The 23031-nt window shown below is 42.2% G+C and overlaps 1 protein-coding gene across 1 annotated transcript in view; it reads right to left on the reverse strand.

Moving 5' to 3' along the window:
• Positions 1 to 23031, reverse strand: part of ITGA11 (integrin subunit alpha 11) — a 200846-nt gene that overhangs the window by 26742 nt on the left and 151073 nt on the right. Inside the window, exons 12-18 of the mRNA XM_072615088.1 lie at positions 19531 to 19679; positions 16680 to 16820; positions 14268 to 14471; positions 9085 to 9215; positions 7908 to 8074; positions 6108 to 6250; positions 2984 to 3094 (exon numbers count right to left, since the gene is read on the reverse strand). Of these exons, the coding sequence (XP_072471189.1) occupies positions 2984 to 3094; positions 6108 to 6250; positions 7908 to 8074; positions 9085 to 9215; positions 14268 to 14471; positions 16680 to 16820; positions 19531 to 19679 (1046 nt within the window). The remainder of the gene's footprint in view (positions 1 to 2983; positions 3095 to 6107; positions 6251 to 7907; positions 8075 to 9084; positions 9216 to 14267; positions 14472 to 16679; positions 16821 to 19530; positions 19680 to 23031) is intronic.

Below are 23031 nucleotides of genomic sequence, written 5' to 3' on the forward strand. Positions count from 1 at the left end.
AGGCTCCAATTGTAACTTCTTTAAGAATCCTAAATTTTGAGATCATATGGCTCAGTCCATTCTACTCTGTACTCTTTGACAACAACAATAATAATGAAATCATTTACTCTAGTTATTCATAATAAAGTAATTTGCTTTAAATCATTCATACCTAGGATTCCCTTACTGTACAACTATCACTCTTTGGGATATAGCTGAAAATAAAGGACCTAAGAGGCCACAGAGATGTGGGTTGGGCTTTGGAGGGGGTCATGGGGTCACTCCCATTAATATCTGTATAGACCACTCCTGAAGTAGCCCTTCAGACCTTCATTCAGAGTCTTTTTACTCTTGATTTACACAAAATTATAACTGAACCTAGAAGTCTGATTGCCTAGTCTACAATAGAATAGAGGCAGCATCTCAGAAGGGAGAGGGAAACTGCTAGAGGGTAGCCATAGTAACAGCAATGCTAATTGATATCTGATAGCATGGGAAAGAGACAAAAGGCACAAAGTATAGCTGTCTGGAACGTCTTAGCAGAAGGGCAAACAGTCCAACACACCTGAATGACCCATGGAGATGGAGATGCCCATAATGATGACCCTGGGTTATCACCATGGGTGATAGGATTAAATTGTTTTCACAATATTTCGTTTTGGAGGACAGACGTTATACCATAAGAAATGATGGATTTGGACAGACTACTGACACCTAAGTGAGTTGATACAAAGTGAAGTAAGCAGAACCGAGCAAACATATATACCCAGTGATTAAAGGGATGTAAGTCGAAATAACAGCAACCAGAAGAAATGGAAATGAGAACTCTGTGATTATAACTAAGTAGCTTTGAAGAAGAGAGGGGACCATGTACCTCCCTCCTTTCTTTGTGGGGTTGTGAGGCATGTGAAAGATCGCTTATACCGTCATACTTGGTTAATATGTTGGCTAGTTTTGATGAACTGCCCTTTAAGAAAATTCTTTATTACAAGAGGTAACTCTCTGAGGAGTAGAATGAAGGGATGTACTTGCAAATAAAGGTGATTTAAAAACAAAATAAATGAAATTTTAAAAATAGAAAATAATAAAAAATATAAAATGTGTATATACATATGTAAGACATGTGCGTGTATGTATATGTGTGTGATATATTTTGGAAAGATTTCCATCCAGATTTTGATGCATCAAGAGGTACATTTTCAATTATCTGGAAAACTGATATATAATAGCTTATAATCCAATTAATTAGGTGTTGCATTGATTATCAAAAGCTAATATGTTGTTTGGCATATGTATCTTTGCTTCTTTTCCTATGTGGAAATTCCATCCTTTAGCTAGGCTTTGTTCTTTTGGCCAACAGTACCAATTTTACTGATCTACCCTGGCTGGCCTCTGACAGGTGAGTGTTCACCTTTGTCTTGCCTGGTTCCAGGCCTCCATCTCTCTTCTTAATCACCATCTCCAAACTAGGCTCGAGAATTTTGCCAGAGATTGCAGTCAAGCTCACTGGCCTTCATTTCCCTCCTTGCTATGCTTCTGGACCACCACGCCTCGGTTACCTGTCTTCTCTCTAGAGCATCTCTCAATACCTGGGGCCATCTTACCCTGGCACCTCCATCCTGGGTAGGAGTGTGTGGGAGTCAGCTTGAACGTGCTAGAGTAAATTGTTAAAATTTCACTATGTTCATATATTGGAAATTGATGATGGTTGCAAATCAAGGTTGGTTTATTATTTTGTCGATTTTCTAGAATAATGCATATTTTAAAAAGTGTTTCGTAGGCTACACTTATTTTTCCTTCTAGTTGTTAAACATTTACCACCCCATTCCTATTTCTACGCTTCCAGTTTGGGGATAGGCCCACGTTAGCCATACTTCATTGACTCTCCTGGAATTCAACATTATGAAGCCTGGAACTTCCCTCTACCCTGATGGCCCCTCCTCCCACTGAATCTGGGGCCATCTCACTTTGGATTGACACTTTTTTCCTCAGGTCTTCTATGTTGGGGATAGCCAGGCTTCATCTCCCTCTAGGCTACGCTTCTGACTTTCCCGGACTTTGCCACCGTTCCTTTACTCATCCTTTTCTCATCCCCTTTTGTATTTTGCCTTCTCCCATTTGAATGTAAGGTCCTAGAGGGCAAGAGCTGTCTTTTTTTTTTATTTATACCCTAGTACTTAGTATAGTGTCTAGAACAAAATAAACACTTCATTATTATTTATTTACTGTTTGCCTGTAATAGGATCAACGTACAGTAGGTGCTTAGAAACTGCTCAAGATGGACTTGACTACTGTGTGCTAGCTACATTGCCTCATGTCTGTTCTCTCTGGGAGGAGTTTTTGGGGGCCTCAGTATCTTCAGGGTTTTTGAGCTAGCTGACTATAGGGAGAGAAGTATCCTGAGAGTCAGAGAATGAAAGAAAACGATTATAGAGAATACTAATAAAGAGGGTGACCTTTGCACATCGGGAAGCTTGGGAAAATGTGTAGGCTAAAGTCTCAGGGATTTCAGCAGTCAGTAATCAGAAGGCCTGGGTTTCAGTCCTACCCTGGCTACTAATTTCTTCCATAAACTTGGGCAAATTTCTTAAGTTCTCTGAACCTTAGTTCCTTAATTTGCAGAATGAAGTGTTGAAGTAGATGACTTCCAAGGTTACTTCCATGGGGAAGAGTCTATAACCCACATGTTGATTTGAGACCCTATTGTGTGTCCAGCATCATCCATGCTGTGGATGATGCTGAAGAAGACCAGGTCCTTTGTTCCAAGGAACTTCCAAAAGTCTGCCTGCCAGACTAGGTTGTAGGTAGGTTGCAAGAGGGTCAGGATAGGTCAGAGGAAGGAAGAAGGTGGTATTGTAGGAATACGTTATTTGGAGAGGAAGAAGATGATAGTGCTCAGTATATTAATTCTTTGTACTGCAAATGCTCTGGTCCTGGTTCTTTGTTGAATGAGCAGACAGAAGGAACAGTTGTCCTAGTCCTCGTGCTGCTGGCTGTGACTTACTGAGACTCTGAGTGTGGTAGGCCAACCATCATCCAGGATGGGTCCGTTGTCAGGATTTTCCAAGGCAAACTCGACTGAGAATGTCACTGGTTTCACGTAGTCTGCTGTATCCTGTGGAGGAAACAGGGGTGAGTAGGTAAATGGTCACTGTAAGCCACTGTAAGCATCTGGGGTCATTGACAACTGAAGCCTAGATTACTTTGAAAGAGGCCTGGGAGGAAAAGGTCTATAGCACTGAGAGGAAGAAATAGAGAGGGGGGAGAGACAGAGAAGAAAAGAGAGGAGGGGAGGGGAGAGAGAGAAAGATAGACAGAGACAGAGAGACACATACAGACAGAAACAGAGACAGAGAATGAATAGTATTACTGAGTCAGTTTGCTAAATAAAGGCATGTCTGGGAGGTTAGAAGACTAAAAGCTTTTGTATACACAGAGAGAAAGGAATTGGATTTTGATGTGAAGGAGCATGGCCAGCATAAGGCTGAGCCTTTGCATCAAGCTAGAGAGGCTTTGCTGGGTTCTGGGTTCTAGCACACTCCCATGCGGTTTAGGGGCATGATATTTGTGAGAGGCTGATCAGATACTGTATATTTGAATGGCCAAATTCTGACCTCTCTAGGGGGCCCCCAGGAGAGAAGAGCACCCCAGGGAACAGGAGGAGGGGCTGGGTATTGAGGAGCGAGCCGCAGATATCTGGTGAGTATGAGTAATATAAATGATATGACTGCCAGTGAGTTTGGATGACAGGGATTTATCATGAACATCAATTCCATTGGGGATCTTAGAAATCATTTAGATGAGTAAGTGTCAAACTTCAATAGAAACTGATCCTTGCAGGTCACAGACTAATTCAGAAAAAACCCTACATTTTCACTTTTTTGTGTTGTAATGTGTTTTTATTTATTTTGTCAAACATTTCCCATTAACTTTTAATCTGGTTCCTGCTCCATTTTTGAGCTGGCACTTTTTGAGTTTGACACTTGTGACTTAGACTATCCCAACCCTAAAAGAATTTGCATTCTGTCTGGCCTGGAGTCAGGAAGACCAGAGTTCAAATCTGGCCTCAGACACTTAGTAGCTCTGTGACCCTGGGCAAGTCCCTTAACCCTGTTTACCTCAGTTTCCTTATCTGTAAAATGAACTGGAGAAGGAAATGGTGAACCATTCCAGTATCTTTGCCAAGAAACGCCCCCAAATGGAGTCTCAAAGAGTTGGACATGACTGCAATGACTTAACAGCCACAACAACATAGAACACCAGGTGATCTAAAAATCAATGCAGTTTTAAGCTAAAATTGCATTAAGATTTCTGGGACACCCTGTGTAACTTATACACAAACAAGTAAATACAAGGTAATTTGGGGAGCGAGAGAACACCAACAAGGAGGAGGCACCAAGGAAGGCTCTATAGAGAAAATGAGAGGAGGGAATGCATCCTGGGCATGAAAATCCTGTGACAAGGTGTGGAGATGGAAGATGGAAGGTCAAATGCAGGGAGCACCTGATACAGTTAAGTTTGGATGTGAGGGGAAATATAAGATTGGAAAACTAGGTTGGAGCCAGACTGTAAAGGACTTTGAGGCAATAGGGAGGAAATAGAATGTATTTGAGCAGGAGAGAGACCTGGTGATAGACCTGTGATATGATGGAAAGTGGACAGAGTGGGTAGAAAGGAAAGGTGTGGAAAAAAGATTGAAGAATGAAGCAGTCTCTGAGCTCAAAATGACAGACATCTTCCTCCTGATGTCATCAGTCCTGTTTTAAAATGAAAGATGAACAGCAATGACCACAATAACAACGAATAAATCGTGACACAGCAGCCCCCAAAAGCTAATGACTACTTTTAGGATGCAGAATGCATGGCACAGAGATGTTAGGACATGTAACCCGCCCACAGCATCTCTCCCAGCACTCCTGAAAACACTGGAGGCAGGTTAACATGTAATTGAGAAATATTTAACAAGATAGAAATGCAGTAGAGTGTAGATAATGTTAATATGTGGTTTTCCAAGTCAATGTGCATCTGCACGGATCCTTACAGTTGGCTGTTTTTATTTGAATTTGACACCAGTGATAAAGAAAATGAGTGAAGTCTTTGAACCATCCTCCCTTGCTTTGGTCAGATTGTACCTGGAGCATTGTGTCTAGTTCTGTTTTAGGATCACAGGCATTTCAGGAAGGTGGAAGGAATATTTTCAGAGGTCAGTAACCAGAGTTTAGAGAATATACAAAGATGTGTGTGTGTGTGTGTGTGTGTGTGTGTGTATGTGTGTATATGTAGGAGGGCTAGGACATTCTGCTTGACTCCAGAGGGGAGAACTAAGAGCAGTGGGTGGAAATTGGTTGGGGAGGAGGGGAAAGAAAAGGAAGATGGATTTAAACTAAAAATCTGGGTTGTCCAAAGTGCAGTGAGGTGCCTCAGGAGGTTTTCAAACTAAGATTGTATGGCCATTCTTTGGCAATATTGTAAAAGGGATTTTTGGTTGACTATGAGATGGAGGAGATGTTCAGTTCGTCTTTTATAATTCTGAGACACTGAGAATACTTCAAGAGAAGGTCATCTCCTTAAGGGCAGGGACTTTTTTTTTGTTTTTGCTTTTGTGTTTATGTCCCCAGCACCTAGCACTGTGACTGGCATCTAGCAGGAACTTAATTAAATGTATATTGAATTGAATGGAATTGAAACGAAAATAATGGGCTAGGCTAGAACTAGTGAGAAGGGGTCCATGAATTTTAAATATATATACATATGCATACACAAGCAAATATGTATACATATACACATATACACATATAGTATAACCAGTTCAATATATTTGGTTTCCTTTACATTCCTATTCATTTAAAAACATTATTCTGAGAAAGGGTCCCAGGGGACAAGAACACAAAAATGGTTAAGAAGCCTTGGACCAGACGTTCTCAGAGGACCCTTGTGACTCTAAGGCCTATGAAGATATGTCCTGGAATAGACCCAAGCTAGAGCCATCTACATTATTGTACTGGCTGAACTGCTCCACCTCAAGAAAGAGATGCCCTGCCATGGCTCCTGGGACAGGTCACCTACCCCTCATCAGTCACGGTAAGTACTTTGGAACAAACTGACCCAAGCCCTAGGGTCAGGCTTACCAGAACGTGGAAGCTGATGCGGTCACAGTACTCTTGGCCAGCAGAGAGTAGAGCTGTCCTGTGTGTGTATTTGTCTGCATTCTCGTCCAGGTGGGCTCGTGGCGTGTATCGCCGCTCATCAATAGTGGCATTGTACTTGATGCCTGGAGAAAGTGGGGGTGCACAAAGTAGGAAGAAGGCAGAACCACATGGGAATGCCAAGTGGATTGCTTCCCATCATTTAAACAGCTTTTAAAAATGCAACTTCCTCAGTGAAACCTTTTCAGACTCACTGGAGAAGAACGGACACTTCCCTCTCACTCTAGACTGAATAGGAGTGCCTATAAAGATGGGAAGGGATTAAGGATAAAATAAAGGAAAAGAGGATGGGAGACCAGCGGAAGGAGCATGGAAAGAAGAAGGAAAAGGTGGAGAGGAATGGGGGAGGAGAAGAGGAGAACAGGAAAGGAAGAAGGGGAAAGTGAGAAAAGGAGAGAGATAGGAAGGAATGAACGGGAAGAAACTTGTAAGGAAGATACTGTCATGGTATCCTTTTACAAACTATTTTTAAAAAATGCATTATATCTCCATTTTGGAAAAGCTGCCACCAGAAGGTTCCAGAGATGGCCATATGGTCTTAAAATTTAACTGAACCAAAGACATGTCTTTCTCAATTATATTTTTCCTATTAAAAAATGGGACTTCATTAGAATAGCCGTGCATCAACAATTACTATTCACCAGTTACTATATTTAAAAGGCTACTCAGAATTTGGAGCAAAAAAAAAAAATGTCAACCCCTAGGTACAAATGGGTGCCTTATTCACTAACTTTAACTGTTTTTAATCACTACTTGGTCCAACACTGGTTGTTACTCCAAGCTTCAGTGGTCACAAACCTTCCTAATTCACCCTGAATTTTTATTGACTTGTCGAGTTCTTATCTGAGATACTGGGATCCCTAGGTAGGTTTGAGCCAAAAGCATTTGCAAAAAAATCAGCTTCCCTTTATATCAAAGGCTGTTTCTCTTCTCATCTCATCTACCCATCTCTGTCATTAGATTCAAGTAGCACTGGAATCTCCTTGATTCAAGTAGATCAAAGCCAAGTTATTGGATTACTGGAAACTCACATGAATTTATATTTTCTGACAGCTAGGTAGTGCAGAGTGGATAGCCTGGAATCAGGAAGGTCCCAGGGCATACCCACCCTCAGATATGTATTAGCCGTGTGATCCTGGGCAAGTCACTTGATCTCTATTTGCCTCAATCTCCTCTTCTATAAAATGGGGTTAAGACCTGCCTCCCAGGGATATTATGAGGATCAAATGAGATAATAATTGTAAAGTATTTAGCAAAATGCCTAGCAATAGTAGTTACTATAGAAATATTATTACCACTTTCTCCATTTGTTTGACCTCCTGGATTCAGGAGTCCTGATCACCTCGATCACCAAGACCTGACAGCTGTTTTCTTTTTTTTTACAGATCCCCTGTTTCCTAAAGCTCTGAGAGCTACCAACTTCTTAACTTTAGCCTGGTCTTCCTGGATTCCTCATCTACCTATCCTGACCTGACCTGATTTCTTTGCCCTGTGGGATTGTTCTCAGTCCATCACCTGCCCAGTCACTGTTTGGTAATTCCTGATCTTTCTCCCTAGCATGTGCAAAACCATTGGTTTCTGAAAGGACTGGAATTAGGGGGGAAAAAGCACCAGTCTATGGGAGAGTGTAGCTTCTATAACATATTTAAACAGAACACAACATTTCAGTAGAAATAGAAGGGGAAAAGAGGAGGAAGGGAAAAAAGTAAAAGAGGGGCTCACCTACAGTTGCAGTTTGGAAATGAGGGGACAGGAAGATGGGCAGGAAGCAGAGGAATGCCACCATGCAGGTTGAATCCTTGCCATTACGCTTACAGTCCTTGTGGAAAATGTTGATCTTGGACGGCTCAAAGTGGATGCTGGCATTGATCTGGACCACACTTCGGGACCTGGAGAGAAGGGGTGGAGAAGAGAGTGCTCTAGCCCATTGGTCATGTCTGTGGGGCTGCTGTGGCCAAGGAGATGGAGTTAGGAGGGAGCAGAAATTATACTGAGGTTTGGGTGTCTCCCCTGTCTTGAAGGAGCTGGCCTGGGAATGCATCAGGGAACTAACTCAGAAACTTCATGTTTATGACAACTTGTTTTTCATGATCTACCTGTAGATTATGAGGTCATATGATTATAGAGTTAGGAGAATCTTCAGAGGTCATATAGTCCAACTCCATCATTTTAGTGATGAGGAAACTGAGGCCCAGAGAGGTTAAGCAACTTTTTCAAGGTCATTCAGGTGACCAACAGAGAGGATTCAAATTTAGGGTATCTAATTTCAAGACCCACACTCTTTCCAATTCACCATACTGCCTATAGATGTGTGTGTGTGTGTGTGTGTGTGTGTGTGTGTGTGTGTGTGTGTGTGTGAGAGAGAGAGAGAGAGAGAGAGAGAGAGAGAGAGAGAGAGAGAGAGAGAGAGAGAGAGAGAGAGAGAGGGTACTGAACACAAGACAAACTGCTTACTATGCATGAAGAAGACTGGTACCTATTACATTTGAGGGTACCTCAAGGGTACAAGATAATTGGTTTCTTATATTCAGATTTTTTTTCTGTACATCTTTTTTCCTACTAGATTATACATTCCCCGAGAATAGGGACTATGCCTTTTTAAATCTTGGTGTCTTCCTTACAATTTGGCATAGTATCTTGTATATTAATAATATTAACGAATTGATATTAATATTACCAATAAAATTAACAATATCAATCAATAATAATATTAATATGCAAGATGCTATAGCACTTAATACATATTTTTTGAATGAATGAATGTCAGTGGCTAGCACCCTGCTCTCTAGGAATCTAGGTGAAGCCCCTTCCTTTCTATTCTGCCCCCTCCTCTGCCATATCCAAGCCCTGCAGAGTCTTCAGATGAAGCCAGAAGCCTTGGAAAGTGGGGATGACCCACCATAAGATCACAGCACCACCAAGGGATCCCACAGCCAAGTCAATGAGTCCATCTTCATTGAGGTCCAGCTGCCCATGGATGCTACAGCCAAAATATTGGAGGCCAGGGGCCAGCTCTGAGGAGGCAATTCTCTGTAAGGTGAGAAAGAGAAAGCTGGGCTCATCAATCTCCAGGTGGAGGGAAATGGGGAGGGCTGGAGCTGGGGAAGTCCCTAGGTATAGGTGGAATAACTGCCTGTGTGATGGGATTTGAGGCTACCAGGAAGATCCCCTCACCTCCCAAGCTCAAGGATATCTTTATCTGAGGCTTTGTAAGGTGATGGAAATTTCTACCATTAAAATATCCTTTTGCATTAAAGCAGGGCCTCTTAACCTTAAGATCCACTGATTCCTAACAAGTCCATGCATTGATTTTGGGGGAAGGGGTCTGTAAATTTGGATGGGAAAAAAATTACATATATTTCAAGACAATCAGTTTCCTTTATAAGCTTATGTATTTTATTTTATTCATTTAAAAACATTATTCTGAGGAGGGTCTATAGTTTTACCAGACTGCCTAAGGGGACCACAACTCAAAAAAAGTTATCAACTCCTGAGTTGAGGCAGTATTTTTAGGAGGTGTCTTTTGTTAAAATGAGAATTTATTGCCTAGGGAAGAAAACACATCCATGTCCTCATTAACTTGAATTAGCTCCTCAGATTAGCTTGTTATCACCAAAGAACGTAATTCTAGAGAGATGGAACACAGGCTAGTTTTGATGTAGAGAAAAAGATAGGGAAAGGTACTCCCCAGGAGGCCACAGTAGGCATAGGAAGCAGCATCTGGTAAGGTCCTATAGAATTAGGGAGAAAGAAGGATGCTAAAGGGACAAAAGAATGCAAAATTTGTCCACTTTAGAATTGTGACTGGTCACTTGTGGCTATGAGAAAATTGAGTCACTCAATGTGTGTGTGTGTGTGATTCACTGTCTATAAAGGAAATCCATGGACTGAGAATCTGAGTTCTAATCCACTCAGGTAATGTGTGGCAAGCCTGTGACATTTGGGGTATTTATTATGGAGTCCCTTGGGTACATCATTTTCAGCAGTGATAACAGTTTCTTCTTATCCTAGGACTCAGGATACTTTTTAAAAAAATAGATTTTTTTATTGATAACTGGTTTTTTCTTTATTTTCCAAATGTATCCTTACTACCCCTTTCCATAGAGAGTTAGTCATTGTAACAAAAAATAGAAGAGAAAAGACCTACCAAAAAACAGCACAGTAAAATTATCCAAACACCTCAGTGGAGTCTATGAGAGCCATACTCATAATGTCCCACCTCTGTAAGCAAAGGAGGGAAATGCATCTTCTCTGTTCTTCTGTGTAAACCTGATTATTGTCATCAAACAACATTTAGTTCTTTTTATCGTTTCTTTTTTCCATTTGCATTGTGATCATTGTGTTTTAAAAAGACATATTTTAACTTAAAAAGGTCAAGGTCTCCCACTGCATCCTGGCCCATCTGCAATCATCCTGATAAATATCTGGCCACTGGATCCAGATGGCTCTGGAGGAGAAAGTGAGGTTGGTGACTTTGCACAGTCCTCCCTCACTCCAGTCAAATTTAATTGCAAGTCATGTCATCATCTCCCTGATGTCATGGTCCTCTTCAAGAATGAAGGACAAACCACCAATAGACACATTGCGTCTATTTTTCCCTTTGGTTCTGCTTACTTCACTTTGCATCAGTTCATCTGTCTTCCCATGTTTCTCTGAATTGTTCATATTTATTGTTTCTTATGACACAGTAGCATTCTATGCCATTCACATACAACCGTAGACAATGGTCATCTATTGATCCCAGTTCTTTGCTAAAAAGTGCTGCTATAAATATTTTGGTATAAGTGGAAGCACTCTTTCTGTCTTTTACCTCTTTAGGGTACATGCCTTATAGTGGGATCAAAGTGACAAAGGGATGGACATTTTGAGTAAAATTCCAAATTGCTTTCCAGAAGAGTTGGAATAAATCACAACTTCACCAACAGCATATTAGTGTTCCATTTCCCCCCTCATAATCCCTCTAATGTTGATCATTCCCATATGACATCACTTTTGCCAATTTCTTGGTGAGACACTATTTTTAATTATTCTGTACATGACAAATATTATCAAATATGAGCATTTTCAGATACACAGAAGTACAGAAAAGTGAATTGCACATGATATTGTGAATATTGTATATAGCTTGCATTAAAAATGACATAAATTTAAATTTATATACTTTTATATATATTTATTTTATATAGAGAGAAATTTATATGTAAATTTAAATTTAAATAAATTTAATTTTATCGATATCTGTTTGGCTTGCCTTCCCAAAGATGGACTCAAATATCCTTTGGGAAGGTTTTCCATTCTAGCCATACATTCAAGAGGACTTGGTAGAGTTTAAAAGAAAGTATCAATAATTCTTTTCATTTTTCCAAGAGGCAGCACGAGGTTATGGAAAGAATATAGGTCTCAAAGTCAGGAAGACGTATGTTCAAGTCCAGCTTAGCTGTATGGCCCCAAGGTCATATAGCAAATCGTTTAAATTCTCAGTGCTCTGGGTCAGTAATGTCAAAACTCAAAGAGAGGACACATTAATTATTCATATTCATTATTCTGAAATGGAGCTGCATATTGGCTCGGTTTGAAAGTGAATATTATCTATGTTTTATTGTTTTTATTTATTTGGAAAATATTTCAATCTGGTTCCAGCAGCACTTGGGAGTCTTGTGGGCGCCACTGGGGAGGATGCATGTTTGACACTTCTGCTCTAGGTGATCCTCTTTAATTCTATAAGTTGCAGAGAGAGTGCTGACCTGCATTGCTCAAGGAATTCCCTATCCAGGTGCGGGGAATCTGTGGCCTATGTGGCCCTGTAGGTCCTTTTGTGTGGCTCTTTGAATCCAGACTTCACAGAACAAATCCCCTTAATAAAAGGATTTGTTCTGTAAAACTTGGACTCAGTCAAAAGACCACACCCAAGGACCTAGAAGACACAGGTTCCCCATGCCTGTATACTGATGTAATCACAGGTTTACTTCCTATCTTTTAATTTCTCAAGCCCTTTTAACTTTTCCAAAGTGCTACCAAAACTGTCATCTCTTGTAACATATGCAGGAATTACTGCACCATCTCAGGAATCTGGGACTTCATTAGTGTGGTCAGTCCCTTCACTAATGCAGATCACAATCTCTCAGTGCCTAGTTAAATTCTTCAAGAGTTGGTGGGACTGGAAAAAACCCCCAAACAATCCAACAACAGCTGGGGGCCGGTCTTTTGGTGGTGAGATTTTCTGAACTTAACCAGGCTGATTGTTGGATGACAGACGCCTTTCAAGCTTGGTAGGATCTGCCCATGCTGCTGTGTACAGCCTTTAAGAACCTAGAATCACTTCTAGGCCTTGAGGAAGTGTTGAGATCGAAGGACAGGAATTATTGTATCTCTTGTCCAGCCCTAACCTCCCTTTTCAGACTTTTACTGGAATAGTACCAGTCGGGTGAAGCTTCTCTCTTCTCCATACCCTATTTTGACTTCCCTGCCCTGAATTCTTCTTTCCTTAATAGAGAATTTAGAAAATACCCTTATTTTACAGATGCTATAGAGAACAGAGGAAGTTTCTCTTTGGTTACATGATGGTGCTTTGTCCCAAATAATGTATAAGGGAAGCTCTAAGGGTCTCTGGGCCTTTCAGCTGAGCATGGGTACCCCACTGTGTGCTATCCATTGGGCACCTGGAGGCTGCACATTGAGACTGCTCTCATGAGCAGCAGTTTTCTACCCTCCTTTGTGAATACCAATAACATTTGCTTAAGCTGTCTCTGTATGCAATGGTGCTTTTCATCTGGACTCCTCTGTACTACAATATCCATTTTACTGATAGGGAAACTGAGACCCAGAGAGGTAGAAGTGATTTGCTTTTGGTTACATATATGAGTTTGTGACAAAATGAGGACTAGAACCCAGGCTCCAGCTGAACCCTGGACCAAGATTTCCCTAAGCCAAGACAAAAGCATATCTCTCATCTCTTTCTTTTTTATTTTCACTAAAAGAGACAGAAATTGGGTGAAGTCCTATTGGTTAAAAATCTTAGGTTCATCTGAGGACATAGACAGCTAGGTAGCACAATAGATAAAGCACTGGGCTTGGAGTCAGGAAGACTTGAATTCACATCCTACTGCAGACACTTATTAGCTGTGGGACCCTGGGTAAGACCTCTCTCAGCCTCAATTTTCTCAATTTTGTTGTTGTTCAGTCATATTAGACTCTTTGTGACCCCATTTTTGGGGTTCCCTTGGTAAAGGTACTGAAGTGTTTGCCATTTCCTTCTCCAGCTCATTTTACAGATGAGGGAACTGAGGCAAACAGGATGACTTGCCCAGGGTCACACAGTTAGAAAATGTCTTTTCTTCATCTGTAAATGGGGGATAATAGTAGCCCTTACTTTTTACACTTTATACTTAATTACACGGTTGTTGTGAGGGTCAAATGAGTTTGTATGTAAAGCACATTGCAAATCACAAAGAGCTATAGAAGTGATACTATTGTTCTCATCATCTCCTTAGGAGTTGTTAACCTTTGTGTGTGTCATGGATCCCCTTTGATAGTCCGGTGAAACCTATGGACCTTTCACAGAATAATACTTTTAAGTGCATAAAATAAAACGTATAGGATTACAAAGGAAACCAATTATCTTGAACTATTGTTGCCCAAGCATTTTTAAAAAGAGTTCACAAACCCTTGGTTAAACACCTCTTATCTAATTCGTGAACGTTTCCAGTTGGTAATCATTTTCAGATATATCCTGAGTGAAATTCAGGCTGTCCCTGAGCATCTTTGCTTGAAAATTCACCTCCAGTAAATTATATTTGTTAGGAGATACTTCATAACTAAGTCCAGTCTGATAGAAGAGTTACCCTCCTACTTGCATGTAATAAACAAAGAGAAAAAGAATATGGCTTCTGTTCATTTCGAGTTGAGCTCTGTGTTAGGTGGACAAAGATCACTCAGGAACAGAATGCAATTTGCCCTCTGGCTAGCAGAAGATTATATCTGAGGCAAGCAGGCTGGTGAGTGCTGGTGCTCCTTGCAAGCCTAGGTTAGACTGAGGCTGTATGGGGCTCAGGAGAGATGCTGCTCAGTTTGGGGAAGCTTTACCTGCTTATACCTCTTCAGTATGTTGTTCTGGAAGCCATGAAAGATGTAGATGACTCCCTGGTGGTCATTCTCCAGGGGAGCTCCCACTACGATGTCATTGTAGGAATCCTGGTTGAGATCTCGGACTGAGGAGATGGAGGAGCCAAATCGGGCATTTTGGTAACCGTGGGAATCTTCTAGTGTCCCATCATAAATAAACCGGCTCTGCAGACAGAAAAAGGATAGGAGGAGACCCATGGTGAACTCGGCCAAGGAGTCCCACCATCATTATTTCCTACTATTAGTGATCCAGACCTGCTCTCAGGGATGTAACTAGGGGTATGTAGGGGGAGGGGGGAAAACTGAACAACTGCTTAGATGGAGCCTCTCTGGACATCCCTACCACCACACCCACCTCTCTTGTCTCCATAGGAGTATCTAGATAGGGAGAAAATTCTTTTCTAGTTCCTTTCTCTTTGTATAATAAAAATAGCTCCACTGAAGAAGACTGGTGCCTAGGGAGGTCTTGAAGAGACCTTGACACTTTCTGAGTGCACAATCTTCCTGCAAGGTGGGATGCCATAGTCTCTTAGAGACTGGCTGAGCTAGAGGCCATGGAATCCAGAACTGAGGAGGCATGTGGACTACTGAGAAACACTATCACCCTACTGAAGATTTAAAAACATGTTTGCAGAGTACTGTTCCAAAGTGATCTCAATATTATAGCTTGTTTGCTGATGAACTCTCGTCTATTACTTATCTTTATCTCCCTTGATCCTTATGTGCCTAATCCATCGATCTCCCTAATGCTCTTTTCTGTTCTCTCTCTTTCTGTCTTTTTCTCATACTTCTCTATCCATTCATCCATCTATTTTTCTATTTCTATCTAGTTTCTCTCTCTTTTTGTCTACCTGTCTCTCAAAACAATTTATCTTACAAATTTGTGCCCAGTCTTTAGTCTCTGGCAACCCTGTGTGGTATAATGGAAAAAGCATCAGCTCTGCCCCCAAGAGGTTCAAATCTTATTTCTTATACTTGTCAGCTGTGTGGCCCTGGATGGCAAAACTCTTAATCTCTCTGCACCTTGGTTTTCTGATATGTAAAATGAAGAGTTTGGACTACATGGCCTCTGAGGTCCCTTCCAGGCTTGCATCTATGACCTCAAACAAACTTATATGGCATCTCATCACTTCCTGGACTTGAGTTCTGAGGAAAGCTCTGGCTTCCCTGGAGCCATTGCCACATATGGGCAGAGTCATCTCCCACACTGCTCTGCCACAGTACCTGAAATTCCTATTACTAATGAAATTTGTACAAGAGGCAAAAGAGTATAAAGAATGGAATGCTGGATTTTGAGTCAGCAAGGCCTGAATTCAAATCCTGTCTCTGACACTTAGTGACTGTATAACCATGAGGAAGTCAGCCTCCCTAAACCTCTGTTCCATCATCTGAACAATGATGGGGTTCGATTAGAAGGCCTCTAAAGTTCCTTTCAGTCCTAAATCTACGATCCTAGAGTCTTATGAAGGTCTTCTCCTGTGGGTGAAGGCATTTTGTCTTCAGATGGCCCCAGTAAATTACACGTAGGTTATCTGTGGAGGAGTTGCAGATTAACTCCTTATGTACCCGCATCCATTTATTTCATACCAGAATAAATTTGTCTACCAGACTATCTAAAAGAGGGCTGAGCCCTGAGAGGTTGGGATGAAGAAAAGATACATTTTATTTGGTGGTAGGAGATAGAGAAAGAAAGGTCCAGATACAGGGGTGGAGAACCTGCGGCCTTGAGACCATAAATGGCCTTCTAGGTCCTTGGGTGCTGCCTTTGGATTGATTCCAAGTTTTATAGAAGAAATCCTTTTATTAAGGGGATTTGTTTGTGAAGTTTGGATTCAATGAAAGAGCCACACTAGAAGACCTATAAGACAACATGTGATCTCAAGGCTGCAGGTTCCCCACATGGTCTAGAACATCCTCTCTGCGGGGGGATGCCTGAGTGAGATACCTCAGTGAAGGACCTGAGGTAAGTGAGAGCGTTGGGCATTTGTGGGGAGAGGGACATTGATGCCTCTTGTCAATTAGACATTTGTCTGATCTAGTCATCAACTTCTTTTTCTTGCCTGGAGGTGTTCCTGAACAGGTCTTCTGATTTTAGGGGAGACAGCTCTGGCTCCTGCCTCTCAGGTCCTGACTCATTAAGGTGGGCATTAAGAGAAGGAACTGCTATTTCTATAGCTCAATCTACTTTCATAGAGCAGTGGGGGAAACCGGTGTCTGATGAGGGGAAAGAATTAAGTTGCCCCCATTGGATGGAGGTTGGTCTGTTTCAACATGTACCAGGGACCTAGATTTCTTAAGCAGAATGAGATCTTGAGTGTTCTCCCAGAGCTTTGCTCATCACAGTGCACCCAGGGCAGCACCCTCTGGCATTACCTGTCTCAGAACATAGACATACACTTTGCCCCGCTCTCGGCCCTCGCTGAAGTACATTGGTGCGCCAACCAGGAGAATGTCTGTCACCCCGTCGCTGTCCACATCCAAGGAACTGATCTCACTTCCATAGTATGAGCCAATCTGCAGCATACAGGGATAGAGTATTTTGAGGGATGAGCTTCGTTGGCCTCCTTTTGCCTCTAGGACAGAATACAAACTCTTCTGTTTGGCATTTAACTCTCTACAGTATGACACTGGCCTCTTTCCAGACATATCACTCTCCTTCATGCTTTCGCCAAACTGGTCTATTTACTATTCACCATATATACCGCTGAATCCCCTACCTCTGTGTCTTTGCACAGGTTCCATTCCACTCTTGGAATGTTTTTGTGTCTTACATCTCCCTCTTTAATGACAGAAGTGTTGGCTATTGGCCTGTCCTCAGGAGTGTAACTAACCTGAGGCTATGGGGGCTTTGTCCAGGGTAGGGAACTTAGAGGGTATAAAACTGAACATATATTTATGTTAAAATTTAACGTAATACACCCTAGGCTATTTATTCTTTGCCTCTCTCTCTTAGTCCCACAAAGAAATCCACAAATTAGTCTGTCCCTCCCTGCTCTCTCCCTAAGAGTTTTCCCCTTCCCTTTTCCTCTTTAAGTGATACTTACTTCGAGCAAGAATGCTGCCTTCCTCTCTCCCACATACTGATGGAGAGAATCCTTCTGGTGGAGTATAAACAGTAAGGGTCCCCAAAACCCAGTGGGTTGGACAGGTCCTTACCCTGGCCTTCTATTCCTGAAGTCATTATGGTGGCTCATTCTTCCTCCTACTCTGTTAAATTTGTATCAGTTTCTTGTGTTATTTCACATCATGAATGAACAAGTAGATTGCAGGGTACATTCTTAGTTCTTTGCCCTAGCTGGTGCCCCTTGGCCCAGGGCAGTGGTTGTGCAATGTTTGGGCTTGGGACCTTCCAGAGCTTGGCACACCCGGGGAGCTGTCTGTCTATCTACCTACCTACCTGTCAACAAACATTTATTTATGTTCTAGGTGCCAGGCATGCAAAGATGAGGAAGAAAACATTTGTCCATCAATCAGTAAACATTTTAAATGCTTACTGTGTGCCAGGCACTGGAGATAGACAAGGAATGAAATATTTGTCTACTTCTCTATACATATACATATATGTTACAGATATGATATACATGTATATTTCCATATATATTTCCTTGTATCATTATGTATATGTTGCTACAGAGAGAGGTTGAGAGACATATAAACAGTAGGAGACAGAAGAAGAAAAACAAATAGAGAAATACGGAGGCTCTACTTTACTCTCCCTTTTCTAAACATGTGTATCCTGAAGCCCTCAGCTATGTAGGTCCTGTTGATTTGTAATCTTCTTAATTTAGAAGCCCTCAGGGCTATAGTTTATCATTCGGCTGTTGGATTCAGAGCCCAGCAGGAAAAAAATGTCATAAATTCATCAAATAGCTTCTCTTCTAACTTACAGGGTCTAGAAGCCAATTCCCGAAAAAACCAGCCAGAGTCTGGGCGTGGGTGTGTGGGAGTAAGGCCGAGAATGTCAGTGGTGAGCAGCTGTCTGCCAGCTCAGCTGGACGACCAAGCAAGCAGGATGGAGCTTGCTGATACGTGTGAGGGAGTTAGGTTAGACACGAGGGGGAACTGCCCTTTTGTCATACTAGGCTGCGGGCGCTGGTAGATCACGCAATATGGTCATAAGTCAGCTGGGAAAACCAAGTTGGGAGGTAGGCATGGAATAGGGAGAGCAAACTGAAATTAATTTAAATATGGGGATTATAGAGACACCAGAGGTCAAGACAAAAACAGAGATCAAATGAACAGAGACAAAAGGACTATGGAAATGAGCTTAAGATTGCCCTGGACAGGAAACTTCTTATATTCTTCCTGCTATACAGGAGAGGTTGTATGGTCCAGTGGTTAGAGAGCTGGCCTCAGAGTCAGGAAGACCCCAGATTGTGTGACATTTGGTAAGTCACTTAAATTCTCAGTGTCCTGGGCAACTCCTAGACTTTAAAGGATGAGTCACTCATTTAACTCTTGAGGATGTTGTCCTTTATGTTCTAGGGCAGGATAAGCTATGACACACAAAAGATTGGCAGGAGAATGCTTTTCAGCAGTCAAGGGGGTGAAAACTTGGCATGCCACTTCAGAAAGGTTGTCAGTGCTTGTTGTGGTGACTTCTTTGTAAGTCACTGTAAATGACAAGGCGCTTTGTGACTCATGAAAGGATGCCCAGGAAGGATGCCCATTCTAAATATCAAGCATCCTTTGGCTGCTACTCTGAAGTTGCTTGACTGCATGCTAACTGTGGTGTGGCTAGGAGAGAGAGCCAAAGTGGCTAATATTCACACATTTCCCTAGCACTGGGTACAAATCCCCTTCTTGGCACAGGTTGGCTTCTCTGGATTGGTAGAAGGATTTTTCATCTCCAGAAATTTCCCTATACCATTAAAAGAAGGATCCTGGCAAGAAATAAAAACAGCAGGAAACACCAATTTGTTTTCCAGTGTGAGGTTAGAACAGGGTCTGAAATCCTCAGTCAATAGCTGTTAGAATGCAAGCCTGAGGAATGGGGCTGAGGAATGTCTTTGTCTCAGACGTCTTGAGGGCTCTGGGGGGCAGGTAGTACTACCTAGAAGGCAGGGAATGGATGAGCACTCCAAGAACTCCAACTACCTGAAGTGAATTCATTCCATCTCTTTCCACTCTTCTCTTTCTCCCTCTTCCTTTGCTCTCCACCTCCCATCCCATCCATTCCCTCCCTGTCACCCTCCTCCTCATCAGATAACTTCTCCTTCCTTACCTGTTCTCCTTTCAGAGATTGGTGAATAGTCAGGCTGCGGTTGCTGTGCATCATGAAAAGGATGACTTTGCCCGTGTGGTTGAATCGGGGTGCTCCAGCCACATAAACCCTGCCCTGATCGCGGGACAAGACAGAAGTAACTGTGTAACCTATTGGGGGAGAGGGGGAGGAAAGGATCTGAACACAGGTGGAAGGACTTCCGCCTCCTGAAATAGCCTTGTCAGCACATCAGGGCTGGCCCTTGGAAGAATGTGAAGGAAGCAACACATTATAAAATGATCCAAGAAATCTCAGATAGTAGGGAGCAGGTAGAGGAGGGGTTTATGCATAAGGTTTGTTCTGGTACTGAAGGAACATTATTTTTACTGTTAACCCTGAGGGCTGCAACGTTCAGAAAGGATTAACCCAAATAAAGGCTGAGATACTGGGATGACCTTATGGGTTCCATGCCTTTCTAGAGCCTTGGAGCCTTCTCTGATCACAAAAGGCCAACTATTGATTGGCTCAGGTTCTTCAAGTCCTTCCCTTATTAGGAAAGAAAGGGTCAATAGGACAGCTCCTTATACCCTCTACAGTCACTTGGTATGTGACTGTCAGATTTTGGGGGGTTGTATACTGCTGTGATATCAACTTTCTTGGGAAGAAACTCCCTCTACCAGTGCAGACTGGAAACTGTTCTATGATCTATAGTCTTGGAGGGTTGCCTGGGGCTCTGAGAGAGGTTAAGTCATTTACACAGGCTCATAAAGCCTGTGTGTGTGAGTGTGTGTGAGTGTGAGTGTGTGTGTGTGTGTGTGTGTGTGTGTGTGTGTGTGTGTGTGTGAGAGAGAGAGAGAGAGAGAGAGAGAGAGAGAGAGAGAGAGAGAGAGAGAGAGAGAGAGAGAGAGAGAGAGAGAGAGAGTTTGGACTTGAACTCAGGTCTTTGTGATTCAAAAGTGACTCCATGCTGGCACCAGCTAGGATTAATATGCCAAAACTGGTCTCTGAACATTCTTGTGGCTTTGTTGTAATGGAGGAAGAGAGGAGGCCAATCCTGCTGAGATCCTGCCCATGACCCACTCCTGATGTGAGAATGGGGGTGCTTCTTAGCTCAGAGATCTTAGGGAGAGTGAACCCATGGTGGGATTGATAGAGTCCAAGCCTTCTCTGGCGCTCAGGATACTACAGGAATCTAGGAATTTGGGGTTTGGGATAAAATGTTAAGTAAAGAAGATTGACAAATCCCCTATTTCAATCCAGGTATTTTAAAAAAGTTTTTGTGGAAGTCCATCATTAGGGTAAGGGGTTGAGGGCATGCATGGCATGATCCATTTCTTACCCACCACCCAGTATGCTTTGTTCTTCCTTTGCATCTGCTTCTCAGACCACTCAAGGTGGAGGGGTGGAGCAGAGAAAATCCATCTTTGTTATAAGGGTGAAACAGCACCCAGTTTTACTCACCACATTCCAAGTAAGGGGAAAGTAATGGTCAGTACCAGGTGAGCAAAACAGAATGCCCATCTTACTTATTATACATCTAGGGAAAATTGCCCTATTTGAGGGCAAGGTCTAGAGAGCTATGGCATCTGTTCCTTAAAAGTATGTAAGTTGGGGAGACAACTGCAGGACATAAAGTCCTATTGCAATTCCTGAGTTTCCAAGTTAAGTCCCTCCCCAGCTGCAGATCAGACTTGATAATTACTTCTGACTTTAAAAATTGGATCCTGTTTCCTGGGAGTGACAGAAGGGGGCCTACAGTGGTGTGGGTGGGGCAGGGTGGGCAGAGAGGATGGAGAACCCAACTTATATCTGCCTAAGTGGAAGTTGGAAGCAGTTCCTTAGGCTATGCCCAGAGCTTTTTCCTCCTAAGCCTTCCCTTCTTGGAGTGTGGAGGAATATTTTGGCTGTGTCCAGGCTCATTACAGCCTGTTTCTCCGCACAGAAACCAAAACAATGTCCTCTCAGGGGATCCTTAAAGCTGGGTGGGCTAGGTCCATCCCCTTTCCCTAGGAGAGGGTCAGTTCTTCAGCATTTCCCACCCACAGAGGGAAGGTTCAGAGAAGTGGAAGTGACTAAATAGCAAAAAAAAAAATGATCCAATTCCTCTCCCACCACCCCAGCACCTATAGTAGAAGATCTCTGAGCTGAGAGTCCAGAGACCTGGGTTCTAGTCCTACCTGTCACAATCTCTTGGCCTTAATTTCCTCATCTACAAAATAAGAGATTTGGATTGGATTCTTTCTAAGGTTCCTCCAAGTTCTAAGAATTCATGATACTCATGTAGTAGATGCTCAGTAAATAATTATGAATTTTGCTATTAATTTGGAGGTCACTGTAATTTAGTAGAAAGAGAGCAGGATTTAGAGTTTGAATGATGGCTCTGCCACTCAGTAGCCATGTAACTGTGGGCGAGTCTCTTATCTGCTCTGAGCCTCAGTTTCCTTACCTGTAGAAGGGGATAGTAATATTTGGCCTCGTTGCAACCCCTGGTATTATGAGGATCAAATGAAATAACTTATGCAAAACACTTTGGAAATAATAAAACACTCTATAAATAGTATTATTTTGGCTATTTTATCTTAAGGTGCCATGTCCCTCCATCTTCTAATATGACTTTTAGTTTCTAAGTCTGCCAATTCAACATGACTTTTGTGCCTTTCCTTCTGAGTATACATTCTTCAAATGGTTGTTCAGTACCTGAGGCCTTGATACTATTTCAGGGTCCCTGGAACAAGGTACAAGGAAAAAGGGTAGATCACGCCCCCCCAGAAGCTAAGGCCTAAGGGAGGAGATGGAAAAACAAGGAAAGACAAGCTAAAAATGGATATATCTTGATCATGCAGAGTAATGGATGTGAGATTGGGGGAGGGGGGGAGAGCACAGATAATATAAAACAATTGATGACATCAAATCACATCTACTTGGTTTCAGATTACAGATACCCCAAAACCAGCATACTGACTCCTAACCAGTTCTTGATTCAGATCTGTCGATAAGAATGAGATCTTAGAAAACTATGGATAATCTGTTCTTGAATAATTGAGTCAACGAAATACCATGTGTGTTTGTCCTTCGTTGCCGAAGGAGACCATGCCATCAGAGAAATGATGACATGACTTGCACTTGACTTTGTTTTGAGCGAGGGAGGGCTGTGCAGGTCACCAGCCTCACTTCTCTTCCAGAGCCATCTGAATCCAGTGACCAGATATTCATCAGGATGACTGGAGATGACCCAGGATGAGGCAATTGGGGTTAAGTGACTTGCCCAAGGTCACACAGCTAGTGAGTGTCGAGTGCCTGAGGTGAGATGTCACAGCCAAAAGATTTAATGGGGGCTATTGCCAGGCACAAGAAAGAACAATGAGGAAGTTTGCCAATTGTGTTTCTGCTTGTCTTTATTTTCACAAAGCATTTCATTAGAAGTCATTTCTGCCTTGACTGTGGTGACTAGTCAAGGAAACTACACAATTCTTGGATTTACACCAAGGATTTGTGCAAAAAATTTTACTTTATGTGCAAAAA

This window comes from Notamacropus eugenii, chromosome 1 (assembly GCF_028372415.1).
Source record: "Notamacropus eugenii isolate mMacEug1 chromosome 1, mMacEug1.pri_v2, whole genome shotgun sequence".
NCBI classification, from domain to species: Eukaryota; Metazoa; Chordata; class Mammalia; order Diprotodontia; family Macropodidae; genus Notamacropus; species Notamacropus eugenii.